The sequence below is a fragment of the Brassica napus genome, chromosome C8, assembly GCF_020379485.1.
Source record: "Brassica napus cultivar Da-Ae chromosome C8, Da-Ae, whole genome shotgun sequence".
Taxonomy (NCBI): Eukaryota; Viridiplantae; Streptophyta; class Magnoliopsida; order Brassicales; family Brassicaceae; genus Brassica; species Brassica napus.
In genome coordinates, this window is record NC_063451.1 from 39,983,785 (window position 1) to 39,998,444 (window position 14,660).

Genomic DNA, 14,660 nt, shown 5'->3' on the forward strand with positions numbered 1-14,660 from the left:
AGACGTAACATGGATCTCATTAAAAAGCAAAAAATCCTGTCAAAGGACCAATCAGGCAATCACTGTTCTCATAAGATCTTATACATAATTAGTGATGAACCAATCGAATATTTCGAATTTAATTAGTTACCAAATACATTTTCCGACATATCCGATAATGACGATTTTAAAGAAATAAATCTAATAGATTTTAATTAAAACGTCTAAGTGGATTTGACTAAACAAAGTGATCCTAAACGCTTCTATATAAACACTCCTTCGTTCCTTAATACACCATCTCATATCCAAAACCTAATCTCTCCCTCGGTTCTGTAATTCGCTAACACACTCATCCCACAAATGACTACTTCCAACGGCGAGAAAAGCTTGATCGTTTCCTTCGGCGAGATGCTCATCGACTTCGTCCCCACCGTCTCCGGCGTTTCCCTCGCCGAGGCTCCTGGCTTCATCAAGGCCCCCGGTGGCGCACCTGCCAACGTCGCCATCGCCGTTTCCCGTCTCGGCGGTCGCGCTGCTTTTGTCGGAAAGCTAGGTGACGACGAGTTTGGTCACATGCTCGCCGGAATCTTGAAACAAAACGGCGTCTCTGCCGAAGGTATCAACTTCGATACTGGAGCTAGGACGGCGCTTGCGTTCGTGACGCTTAGATCCGATGGAGAACGTGAGTTCATGTTTTACCGGAACCCTAGCGCCGACATGCTCCTCCGTCCTGATGAACTCAATCTTGATCTCATCAAATCTGTACGTTATTTTTACATTTACTTAACTTTTTGTATGTAACGGTTGTTGACACACCTAACGTGGAGGCCAAGTTAGGTTACAAAATGCTCTGTTTTTCGTAGTGGTGTGTTTTGTTTTATTGACACACCTAACGTAAAGGTCAAGTTAGTTTACAAAGTACTCTTTTATTTGTAAGTGCTCTGTTTTGTTTTATTAACATACATAACGTCAAGGTCAAGTTAGGTTACAAAGTGCTCTCCCTTTTTTTGGTTAGGTTGCGAAGTGATCTGTTTTGTTTTGCTTTGTTACAGGCTAAGGTGTTTCACTATGGATCAATAAGCCTCATCGTTGAGCCATGTAGATCTGCACACCTGAAAGCCATGGAGGTAGCTAAAGAATCCGGTGCGTTGCTCTCGTACGACCCAAACTTGAGGCTGCCATTGTGGCCCTCGAAGGAGGAGGCTAAGAAGCAGATTCTTAGCATTTGGGACAAAGCTGAAGTGATCAAAGTCAGCGAAGAAGAGCTTATGTTCTTGACTGGGTCTGATAACGTTGATGATGAGACTGCTTTGTCTCTGTGGCATTCTAACTTGAAGCTTCTCTTGGTCACTTTGGGTGAAAAGGGTTGTAACTATTACACCAAGGTAAATAGTTTTTTTTTTCTGGAGTTTTGACTGCACCATTAAACGTTACTTAAGTTTTTTTTTTATTTGTGCTTGTATGATTATAGAGCTTCCGTGGATCTGTTGATCCTTTCCATGTGAACGCGGTGGATACAACCGGTGCTGGTGATTCATATGTTGGTGCCTTGCTTTGTAACATTGTTGACGACCGCTCTGTTCTGGAGGTAAGCATAACATCTGATTAGTCTCTGGCTAATTTGGAATCGTTGCTTCGGTTATTGACAGTGTTCTTGTGTCTTTAACAACAGGACGAAGCTCGTCTTAGAGAAGTGCTTAGGTTTGCGAACGCATGTGGAGCCATTACGACTACAAAGAAAGGAGCTATTCCAGCTCTTCCTACAGAATCCGAGGTTCAGAGTCTCCTGAATGGAAACTAATCTAGGAGTCTAGGACATGTCTGGTCTTAGAAATTCACGTTTTTTTTTTTTCTCCCTTTTGTTTTCGTTCAGTATTCAGAGAACAGTTTGATTCTGTTAAGTGTTTTCTATTTTGAGTGACTTTCATAAATTAAAACTCATTACCAAGTTTAGTGAACGATTGTTTATTAAGAGCCACTTTTGATTTTAATGAGAAACAACAATACATTCATTCAACAGAGATTTAGAAAAAGAACACCAATGAGCTAACAAGTTCTCGTCCGGCCAAAAATCTTCATGAACCACTCAATCTTGTATGAAGTCACTATGTATCCGATGGTGATTCCAAATACAACTCCAGGTGCAAATCCTATCCCTGCTCCCATCCAACTCAACCATCCTTCCTCTTCTTGTAATGACTCCGGCCGTTTAGATTGTTGTGATGTTGGCTCAATACGACTTCCACAAACGTCTTTAAGAGAAGGACCAAGAAGTCCAGGATTCCCCTCGTAGGATGAGCAATTCTGTCTCTGAAATTGTGTGCCTTGTGGTACGGAGCCTACAAGCTCATTATGTGAAACATTAATCCACGCAAGTGAAGAAAGCTTTCCAAGCTCTGGAGGAATCTCACCAGAGAGCTTGTTTTGGGATAGGTCAAGTGATTCCAACACAGTGAGGTTGGGCAAAGATGATGGGATGTGGCCCGTAAAAGCATTGCTGGACAAGTTCAGGATACGAAGTTCTTTTAGTAGACCAATAGATTCAGGAATTTGTCCATGGAGTTGGTTTCCTGAAAAATCGACGGCCGTGTAGATTTCGAGGATACGTTCCATCTCCATTGATACACCTTTAGCCATCAACACAATTGAAGTGTAGTATCGGTGGGCAAGAAAAGCCCCAATGTAGTCTGGCTCTGTAGAGTTGTCGCCTGTCTTGGAGGATATCCCAGTCCAGTTCAGGAAGTAGTCAGACGGTAAGGTGCCGAGGAAGTCATTATGTGATACATCGATGATTTTCAGCTGAGGAAATCCAGACCAAACACCGTCAGAGTGATGTAACTTGCCATAGAAGTTATTGGAGCGGAGGACAAGAACTTGTAGATTCGGCAAAGAACTCAACTGGAATGGGAAGGTATCCTTGAATTTGTTGCTTTCCAAGTTTAGAACTTGCAGAGAAGAGCAATTGATGAGAGATGCAGGAAGCTTTCCTTCCAATAGGTTGTGACTGACGTCAAGTGACAGTAGCTTCGTCGCGTTGATAAATATGTCAGGAAGAGTTCCGTTGAGGCTATTGTTATGAAGCTTTAGATCACCAAGAGAAGTCATGAAGCACCAAGGAATTGAGCCGCTGAAGTTGTTGTTTGATAGATCTAGGATGTATAGAGAGGTTGATCCACATATTGAAGAAGGTAACTCACCGGTGAAGTTATTCTTAGAGGCAAACAAAAATTCGATAGAACTTGATGGGATGAATAGTGGACCTTGGAAAGCATTTGAACTTAGATTCAAGGATCCGTTGAAGCCACTGAAAGAGTTCCTAGAAAGATCCAAATAGTCCAACTCTGGTAGCCTCCACAGCCAGTCTGGTACTTGACCTTTCATTTTGTTGTTGGAAAGGACAAGATCATGTAGATTTGGATTGTTTCTAATGAACTCGGGGAACTCAGAGACTTTGCATTTTGACAGGTACAAAAACTCCAAATCTGACGAAAAATCAGAAGTGATGTTTGTAGTTGAAAGAGGGATTCCCGAGAGAGATAATCCTGATAGGTGTTTGAGAGGCGGAAAGAGATTTAAGTCAACAGGGATGACGTTGACCGAGTAATTGTTACCGCCAAGAAACAAATATTCTAAATTAGGCAACAAAGAGATATTCTCAATGCCAAGGAGGTCACTGAATTTATTTATATCCAAATCGATGCGAGTCAGTGAGGAAATCTTGAATAGGGATGCAGGAATGACTCCAACAAAAGAATTTCCGCCCACAGAAAAAGAATCTAATCTGGAGAGTTGGCTTATATTAGGTGGAAGGGAACCTGAAAATTGGTTATAAGAGAGATCGAGAGTACTCAGCTGGGTCAAATTGAGTAGTGCAGATGGAAAGTTCCCGCTGAGTTTGTTACTAAAGACATCAAAATATATCAACTGTTTTAGATTGCCAAGTGAAGATGGAATGATACCTGAAAAGGATGTCATGTCAATGCTTATCCTTTGCAGAGACTTATTTACATGAAAATCAGGAAGTTGACCTCTAAGTTTGGGATTATCATTGAGGTTAATGAGATGTAAGTTGGGTATGAGAAAAACATTGCTCGGAAATATTCCCAGTAGGTTGCAGTTCTCAAGAGTAAGCGATCTCAGAGACGACATGTTTGAAAACTCTTTTGGGATTTCTGAAGAGATGTTCACATAGCTCATATGTAGTTCTCTAAGGTTCCTCAAGTTTAGAGCAAGAAGACGGATAAATGATGGTTCCTCAATGGATAAATTACTTGGTCTATAAGAAGACAGATCAAGAGACACCAAATTGGTTAGTTGAACAATTTCTGTTGGAATCTGACCGGAAAATGAAGACTCGGACAGGTTAAGCCTCTCCAAGCCCATGAGTTTATTGAACTTTGCTGGGATTGTGGAATCAAGGAAGCTGTTATAAGCAAGGTTAAGACTCCTGAGATGCTGCAGTCTAAATAGACTACTGTTTGGTTTGAGCCGGCCATGAAGACAGCTGCAGCTAAGTTCTAGCCCGATCACCTTGTCCGACTTGGTTTCGCACGTTACACCTTGCCAGTTGCAATAGTCGCTCTTGTTTGCCCATGATTTCGTCTTCGGATCAAGAAACTCACACGACTTGTGAATCTTAAACTCGTTCTTGAACTCCAAAAGAATATCACTTTGGTCAGGAGAAGAAGCAAAAGTGCTCAAAATTCTTGAAATTGAATAGAGAAGAACAATGGTACGAAGAAAGATGCTCATCATTGATGAGTTTGAGCTTGTCATGATTTGTTTCTACTTTTGCTACCAGCTGAGTGGGTGTGTTTAAATTGTTTCTCAAAAGCTCCGAGAAAATATTCAATTCTGTTATAAATCCATGATATGGATATGTGGATTGCCATTAACCATCAGGGAGGTTTACATCTGACCCGACTATCCGGTCCGTCTACACCCGTCTCCGGTTCGTCTCATCCGTCCAAGACTAGTCAAGATGAAGACTCATTCAACCGGAGCATTTATGAGCTTTGACCAAGATTATATCTTTGTGGTCAATATGTAATAAATGTGTAGATTCTCTCCTTTGTTGTAAACCCTTGGAACCTCCACTATATATTGATAGTGAGAGCTAATGAAAAAGACACAACTTTCACAACAACACTTCTCTCATATTTCTAACACGTTATCAGCACGATTGTGCTCTCCACCTGAGAAATCTCTCTCAGCCGGCGATCCTCTTTCCGGCCAGCTCCTCCGGTGCTCAGCCTTTGCTCCACCGGCGCTCAGCCTCCTCTCCACCAGGCCACCTCTCTCTCTCCGCCGGAAAACTCCTCTCTCTCTCAAATTCCGGCCAACTCTCACGGTGGTCCTCTCAGATTCTTGTGGTGAAAAAGGTAAACAAATCAAAACCTTGAAATCTATAGAACACCATTATGTCTGAAACAAATCTAGGATCTATATGAATTCATAACTTATAAACAATCTATGGATTTAAAATATTGATCTTGTTTCTATGATCCATATGATCCATATGAAACTTGATTCTAAAAGTATCTTGAATCCATAAAACTTAAAATTCTCTAAAGGTTCTATGTTTCTCTAAAAACTTATAAACTTATCAAAATACCTAAAGATCTACATGAATCTTGTTTATAAAAACTTATGAATCATAAAATTATTAGAGAAAGCTTAAACCTTTTTGATTCAATCCTTTTGTTTGGCCATTTTACCAGATGTGATAAACATAAGTGTATAATCTGGCCAAAACAAAATTCCATCAATCCCTTGTTGTGCCATTTTCGGCCAGAACTCCTAAAATCAGTCAACCCATCAATAAAATCGAAATTAAAATCATTCATTGCATATCCTTGACTATTAATATTTATTTTGTAACTATCAAAGTTTTAAAAACCTTTTATGATTTTATAAATGCATAATCGATTTTATAAATGCTTGTTTGATTTTATTAAAAAGCATATCTTTGACTGAAAATTATTTCTAAAAGTTTTATAAGCCATAGTCTTGTTTTAAAATTGATATGTCATAAGGTAGAATAAAATCTGGTTGAAATCATTTGATCATATTGTTAATTAAACCAACCATGAACAGATTTTATATCATACTGAATATTGATCACATAAGTTTGCTAGTTAAAATAAAACTTGATCTAGTTTCATCCTTGAACCTGATTCTATGATTAAATTATGAACTGATCATTTGCATACCTGATAGTATCATTTAGTAAATCATTAGATCGAACTTGAATCATCCATGAACTGACCTTTGCATGCATCCAACTATCATATTGTTAAAACTGGACATAGGTATCACATAATTGAAACCAAACATACATGTTCGCATAGCTTTAGCAATGATGATACTAGTGCGTCTGAAGTGGTTCATGTTGTTTGCATCTAAATGATTCACACTGTTTGCATATAGTTAGACAAAATCGGTTTCTATTTAAAATCTAGTACATTTGCTTTATTCAAAATTATAAACCAAGTTTTAACCGATTTTGAAAATCTACTTTGGTTTACAAATATCTTGAACATTATAAAAGTTATTTGTCTTGTCCATGATGCATTTTAAATCCATCCACATTGATTGACAAAATTTTTATCTTAATACATATAAAATATTTTCTGAAAATAAAATGCATAATAAATCATCAATCTCCTTGGCATATAAATTCAAGTCCTGAATTATATTATGAATCCTTACTCCTTTATGGATATTTGATTCAGATGTCGAAAATCAACAACCTTGAATATGCTTCCCTCAATCTCTCCGGAGATAATTACCTCCAATGGGAGCTTGATACCAAAATCCTCTTAAGGTCCAGAAACCTTGGTGATACTATCACTGAAGGCACTGAGCCATCAGACAAGGATAATTACAAGGCACTTGTTGTCATTCGCCATCACCTTGCTGAAGGTCTCAAGGACCAGTATCTCACAATTGAGAATCCTCTGGAACTTTGGACAGAGTTGAAAACCAGATTTAATCATCAGAAAACTGTGATATTGCCAAAAGCCCTTTATGATTGGAGAAACCTGAGAATCCAAGACTATAAGTCTGTGGAAGAGTATAACTCGGCTTTGTTCAAAATAGTCTCAAAGTTGAAACTTTGTGGTGAGACTATTACTGATGCTGATATGTTGGAGAAAACATTCTCCACATTCCACACCAGCAATGTTGTGCTTCAGCAACAGTACCGAGAGAAGGGTTTCTCCACTTATGCTGCCTTAATCTCTTGTTTGTTGCTAGCTGAGCAAAACAATGAGTTGCTCATGATGAACAGTGAGCTAAGGCCTCCTGGTGCTAAAGCATTGCCTGAGGCACATGCGGCCGTAGAGCCAAAGGATGAGACTCCAAGAGAGTCATACCATGGTCGCATGAGAGGCCGTGGTAGATGGCAAGGTCGTAACCGTGGATTTCAACCACGTGGCCGTGGATTTCAACCACGAGACCATCTTGGTCGCAGCCGAGGCCGAGGCTACAGCCGAGGTCATCAAGCTAACCGTGGGTATAAGTCCGACTTCAAAACCCATGGCTCGAGCTCGACCAAATCTGCTTGCTATCGTTGTGGGATGACCAATCATTGGGCTAATAAATGCAAAACTCCCCAACACCTTGTTAAGCTCTACCAGGAGAGCATAAAGGGCAAGAACTCTGAGGCAAATTTCGTCCATTATGATAATGAGAATGATCTGGACCATGAGGATGATCAAGCCCATGGCAGAGATGGTCATGAGGATTTTGAGACTTCAGACCTCCTTACAAGTGGCTGAATATGAAGATTTCGATATCATATTGCTTTTGTCTTTGCATTTTGAATTCTTGATTTGGCTTTATGTTCTATGACTTTGGCAATTCTATTTATGAAATAAAGTTTTTACTTTATATATATGCCTTATACAAAGTCGAAATTATTAAGAACATAAAACAAAGCCATTAAAACATACTTTAAACCTTATGTAATATCTAAGGTGTTGACTCTTGTCTATTTTTCAGAAATGAAAGAAGACAAGAACCAGCTAGTAGTGGATAGTGGATCAAGTCACACTATATTAAAAGACAAAAGATATTTTGTTAACCTCATTTTAAAGAGTGCCAATATCAATACTATAGCAGGCACGGCCAGCCTTATTGAAGGCCATGGCCCGGCTCACTTAGTGATGCCTAAAGGCACGCATTTAGAAATTTCTAATGCATTATATTCTCCAAAATCAAAGAGAAATCTGTTAAGTTTCAAAGACATTCGCATGAATGATCTACATGTTGAAACTAGGGGCGAGGGAAAGAAAGAATTCCTCTTGATTTATGAAAATGCCCAAGGCCATAAGAAAGTCCTAGAGACTATCCCTGCTATATCAATAGGCCTCTATTGTGCCAATATAAAATCGAGTGAGGCTAACACTTCAATTCCTAATGAGTTCAGAGAAGCCTTTAAACAATGGCATGAAAGGCTTGGCCATCCTGGCAGATCCATGATGCGCAAAATAATCTCGAGCTCAACTGGCCATTCCTTGAAAGATAGGATAACTATCCCTATGAGCATTACATGTATTCCATGCTCACAAGGAAAATTAATAATAAGGCCATCACCTGGAAAGGTGAGTAAGGAAACATTAAACTTTCTGGAAAGAATACATGGTGATATATGTGGACCAATACACCCACCTTGTGGGACATTTCGATATTTTATGGTCCTCATTGACGCATCGACCAGATGGTCGCATGTTTGTCTATTATCATCTAGAAACTTAGCATTGGCAAGACTATTGGCACAGATCATAAGACTGCGAGCCCATTTTCCAGATTTTCCACTAAAGACTATACGTCTTGACAATGCAAGTGAATTCAGTTCTCAAGCTTTTAATGATTACTGTATGTCCATGGGGGTAAGTGTGGAACACTCCGTGGCACATGTACATACACAGAATGGATTGGCCGAATCCTTCATTAAAAGAATCCAGTTGATTGCTCGACCATTACTCATGAGGTCGAAGCTACCAGTATCAGCTTGGGGACATGCGGTATTACATGCTGCTGAATTAATACGCATAAGGCCATCCAGTGAACATAAATATTCTCCATCCCAATTACTCTCGGGTCATGAGCCAGACGTATCCCATATCAAAACATTTGGATGTTCTGTGTACGTCCCTATTGCACCACCACAGAGAACAAAAATGGGACCTCAAAGGAGGATGGGAATATATGTTGGTTTTGATTCTCCAACCATTATTAAATATCTTGAGCCTACTACTGGAGATTTATTTAAGGCCAGATATGCTGATTGTCATTTTGATGAATCAGAGTACCCAACATTAGGGGGAGAAAATAACAAGCTGGGCAAAGAAATTGTATGGAATCAAACATCCTTATCATGGCAAGATCCTCGGACTCAATCATGTGATTTAGAGGTCCAGAAAATAATTCATATGCAAAAGCTAGCTAATCAATTGCCTGATTCCTTTGCTGACCCGAAAAGAGTGACTAAGTCCTATATACCAGCTTGTAATGCACCAATAAGTATTGATGTCCAAGATGGACACAATCAAGTGGCTACAGAGTCTAAAGCACGTCTTAAGCGTGGTAGACCAATTGGTTCCAAAGATAAAAGACCTCGGAAACTAAAGAAAGGTGCAAAAGAAACCGAGGTCATAGATTGTCCAGACAAGGCCGAAATGGCCATGCCTAAGGTACCAACCAATGAGACTCGGGACGCCGAGCCTCATGGTACTGAAGGTGCTAATGATGAGATCTCAATTAATTATTTAATGTCTGGGACAAGATGGAACCGGAATGATGTCGACATCAATGATATATTTGCATACCAAGTAGCCCTTGATGTTATGGACTTAGATGAGGATCATGAACCCACGTCTATACTAGAGTGCACTCAAAGATCAGATTGGCTCAAATGGAAAGAAGCCATAAACGTGGAGTTAGAATCATTTAAGAAAAGGAATGTCTTTGGATCGATTATCCGGACACCTTATAATGTTAAACCAGTGGGATATAAGTGGGTATTTGTGAGGAAGAGAAATGAATATGGTGAAATTGTAAGATACAAAGCACGGCTTGTTGCACAAGGATTCTCACAAATACCAGGCATCGATTATGAGGAGACATACTCCCCTGTGGTGGATGCAACTACATTTCGATTTTTAATAAGTCTGGCCATCAAAGAAAATTTGGATATGCGGTTAATGGATGTTGTAACCGCATACCTTTATGGTCCACTGGATAACGAAATATATATGAGATTACCAGAGGGTGTTGAGCTCAAAGCTAATAAAGGTTCTCGAGAAGAACACTGCATAAGGCTGAACAAATCCTTATATGGACTTAAGCAAAGTGGTCGAATGTGGTATAATCGCTTAAGCGAATACCTTGCCAAAGTTGGCTATAAGAACGACCCTATCAGTCCATGTATCTTTATAAAGAAGTTTGCAAACAATGGATTTGTTATCATAGCAGTGTATGTTGATGATTTGAACATCATTGGAACCCCTGGGGAAATCGCCCAAACAGTTGAATATCTCAAGAAAGAGTTTGAAATGAAAGACCTAGGTAAAACTAAAGTCTGTTTGGGGTTACAACTTGAGTACATAAAAGGAGGAATCCTTGTGCATCAAAAGGCATATACAGAAAAGGTACTCAAGAGATTTAACATGGACCAGGCTCACCCATTGACCAGCCCAATGGTCGTGAGGTCCCTTGGAGTGGACACTGACCCATTCCGTCCTAAGGAGGATGATGAGAATGTCCTGGGTCCTGAAGTGCCTTACCTCAGTGCCATAGGAGCGTTACTGTATTTGGCTAGCCACACTAGACCAGATATATGTTTTGCCGTGAGTCTCCTAGCCCGTTTTAGTTCATGTCCGACCCAGAGGCACTGGTATGGAATTAAACATATCCTACATTACCTTCAAGGAACTAAGGATTTGGGTCTATTTTATACCAATGAAACCAAAGATGGTTTAGTAGGATTTGCTGATGCAGGCTACTTATCTGATCCACACCATGCTCGGTCCCAAACCGGTTATGTGTTCACTCATGGTGGTACTGCAATATCATGGCGTTCCATGAAACAAACTATAGCAGCCACATCATCTAATCACTCAGAAATCTTAGCCATGCATGAGGCAAGTCGTGAGTGTGTATGGTTGAGGTCTATGACTCAACACATCCGATCAGATAGTGGAATGGTCGAGGACAATGGTCCGACCATCATATATGAGGATAATGCAGCCTGCATTGCTCAACTCAAAGATGGGTATATCAAAGGTGACCGAACCAAACATATACTACCCAAGTTCTTCTTCACACATGAGTTGCAGAAAGCCAAGGAGGTCAGCGTCACTCAAATCCGGTCAAGTGAGAACTCAGCCGACCTCTTCACCAAGTCACTTCCCACCAGCACATTCAGGAAGCTTACGCAGCAGATTGGCATGCGAAGACTCAAGGACCTTCAGTGATGTCCAAATCAGGGGGAGTAATGTGTGTTGTACTCTTTTTCCTGTCCTTGGTTTCCCTTTTTACCACATTGGGTTTTGGGTTTTCCGGGAGAGGTTTTAATGAGGCAACGTTGCACATTACAAGCCCGATATGGTTATGGCATCCAAGGGGGAGTGTTATAAATCCATGATATGGATATGTGGATTGCCATTAACCATCAGGGAGGTTTACATCTGACCCGACTATCCGGTCCGTCTACACCCGTCTCCGGTTCGTCTCATCCGTCCAAGACTAGTCAAGATGAAGACTCATTCAACCGGAGCATTTATGAGCTTTGACCAAGATTATATCTTTGTGGTCAATATGTAATAAATGTGTAGATTCTCTCCTTTGTTGTAAACCCTTGGAACCTCCACTATATATTGATAGTGAGAGCTAATGAAAAAGACACAACTTTCACAACAACACTTCTCTCATATTTCTAACAAATTCAAACTTTCATTACTTTTGTTTCTTTTAGACCAACCGAACTTTTGAATCACACTAGAAAGAACTATTTATAATGCATAGGTGTAAGGAAAATAGGTGAAAACACATTTTTTAAGACAAAAAAGTTTAAATAGTTTAACTTGAAGGAGTTAAAACTAAATTAATTATGTCTCGAAACCTAAGAAGTTTTAAAATTAAAATAATATACATCTAAACTATTAAAACATGAGTACAAATAATATTTAGTCTTAAGTTTTTCTCAATAATTACAATGAAATGTCACTGATCAAAACACAGTAGTTTTACATTTGCTAACTCAAAATTTTTGTAAACTACAAAAACGTTAACTCATCTCGTTTGGTACACAATCTTATTAATTAAATTATACCAGCACATACCATATACTATTCGAAACCAATACTCAAGATTTAATAGTTGATCAACAACACATACCTTATATTATTCCAATTATATTATTCCAATCCTGTACTCCATTAAATCTATGGTTTAAAATAGTTTTTTTTATATAAGCTAACCCATTAGAAACAAAACCAAACGATTCATCACGATTTCTTAATCATAATCTAATCAATATTAAGTTTCTGGTTTTATATTTTGGCCAATTTATATTATGTCTATATTTGTTTTAATTACGCATTCCAACATTTTGTATATAGGTCCAATCAAGGTTTGGTTTAGCTAATTTATGGTTTTGTGAATTTTTCTTTTTTTCTGACTACAAAATCGAAACTAAATATGATATTTTCTTAATATATAGCTTAGCTAATTTGTAGTTTAGCAAATTTATTATTTGGCGTATTTTTGATTATTTTGTGTACAAAATTTAAACTAAATATGCTGTTTTCCTTCCACAACTCACTACCAGTTAAAAATGATCCCTAATTCCACGCAATCACTATTAACCGCAGTAGATCATAACTAAATATTTGTTTTCGGAAACAAAACAAAATCCCAACTTTTTTCTATTTTTACGTAATCATCATATCATAAAAAGATATCTATTAAATAACAAGATCATCATCTATTCTATTAAAACTAAAGTACAGAATAATACTTGACTATTTTAAAGTGGATTTTTTAAGATTTTCATTTTTTTTTAACTAATTATAGCCAGTTCATTTATTGTTTTCATTTAAGTGTTTTATTATATCTTTTACATTTTGATTTCACTATTTCAAACTACTTCATTAATGGTAATTACCATAATAATTCGATGTCATTTATTTTACGTATTAACCATAATAATTTTACGTGTTTAAATGAAATTGTTCTATTAGTGACAAAAATTCTCTGAAGCTGAGATGTAAGCATTCTAAAATGGAAATGACTGTGAAACTGATACGTGTTAACGTGTGTGTAAACACATTTATTGAAATGCTTCTCTTTTAATACACAGGGATACTTCGTTATGCACATATTTATATTTCCTTTCTTACTGTGAAAATCCTTATAGTCACAACTCCTAATGGTGACTTTTCACAATATTACGGCAGTAACCGTCACCTAAACCATACACGATACATGCGTGCACATGTCAAATAAAAATTCCAGAAAACAACATATTGTGCATGCGTGAATGACATTCATCACTTAATAAAAAGAACATCATTCATTCACACCTAGATTACTGTTTCCTTTTGGTTCTATCTATGAACCTAATTCCCACCAATCAACGTAAACGAGTTATTCAACTTAACCTTCTACAGGATCTGGAAGGCGGTGATATAGATAGCCATAATCATTTCTAGAAACATATAATCTAACGATCGGAATGGTAACCGCGGTTATAATAATAAGCGGTGCGAATTTAAAGTACGATGCGGTAGTTCGTGCGGCTTGTGAACTAGGTGCAGTTTTAATAAAATAAAAAGTATGAATCATTAAAAGTAATATAAAAACTATATAAACCTGTTTGAATAATCAATAGTCATATATTAAATAAATAAAATTATATGTGTACTTATCAAATTAATAAACAGAAAATAAATATTTGGATAATTGTAGTTGAAGTTATATTACAAATGAGATACAACGTGTTAGCTTCAAAACTCTTTAGAATTAGTTTAAATATGGGATGGTTGTTAATTTATTAGTTTACTAGATTCTGCGGGTATATTTTTTATTTTATATATTTTTAGTGCATATTTTTATATTTGTGTTTTTCTTTGTAACATATTTGTGTAAAATATCTTCTTCTTTTTTTAATTATTACTAAGATTTTTGATAATTGTATTGAATTAGTAATATTGCATAACTATACACTAATTCAATAGTCATTTCACACATTAATTTAGCACTTTAATCGTAAATAGATTTTTTTTTTTTAAATAACAAAGTATAGTTACAATTTTTTATTAATCAAATAGTAATTAAATAGATAAAATTATATATTTTCATTAAAGTTTCCTAATTTGATTTCATGTATAATATTACAGCAAACAAAAAATATTACACATTATAATATGTCTTAACAAAAATTATTAGAAAAAATTGAAGATGATTATGTTTGGTCCATATTATTAGGAAACTGCATAGAAGATGGTTACGTTATTAGTTAACCTGTATCATTATTTAATTTTTGTTTTTGTTTGATTAAATAAAATTTATGGATGCAGTTACAAAAAGTAGCAGCCGATAAATAGGCAATATAAGTGATGGTTACCTCCACATTCTATATTTCAATTTTGATGCAGTTATATTAAAAAGTATGC

The 14,660-nt window shown here is 37.4% G+C and overlaps 2 protein-coding genes across 2 annotated transcripts; one reads left to right on the plus strand and one right to left on the minus strand.

Annotated features, from left to right (window-relative positions):
* Positions 1 to 33: 33 nt before the first annotated feature.
* On the plus strand, positions 34 to 1,940 carry LOC106368336 (probable fructokinase-4). The gene is made up of 4 exons (XM_013808264.3): positions 34 to 741; positions 1,032 to 1,364; positions 1,451 to 1,567; positions 1,652 to 1,940. The coding sequence occupies exons 1-4, from the start codon at positions 340 to 342 to the stop codon at positions 1,778 to 1,780; spliced, it is 981 nt and encodes a 326-aa protein (XP_013663718.3). The 5' UTR covers positions 34 to 339; the 3' UTR covers positions 1,781 to 1,940.
* LOC111208645 (receptor-like protein 6) lies at positions 1,791 to 5,094 on the minus strand. Its single transcript, XM_048764811.1, has one exon. The coding sequence runs from the start codon at positions 4,753 to 4,755 to the stop codon at positions 2,026 to 2,028; it is 2,730 nt and encodes a 909-aa protein (XP_048620768.1). The 5' UTR covers positions 4,756 to 5,094; the 3' UTR covers positions 1,791 to 2,025.
* Between the last annotated feature and the right edge of the window lie 9,566 nt (positions 5,095 to 14,660).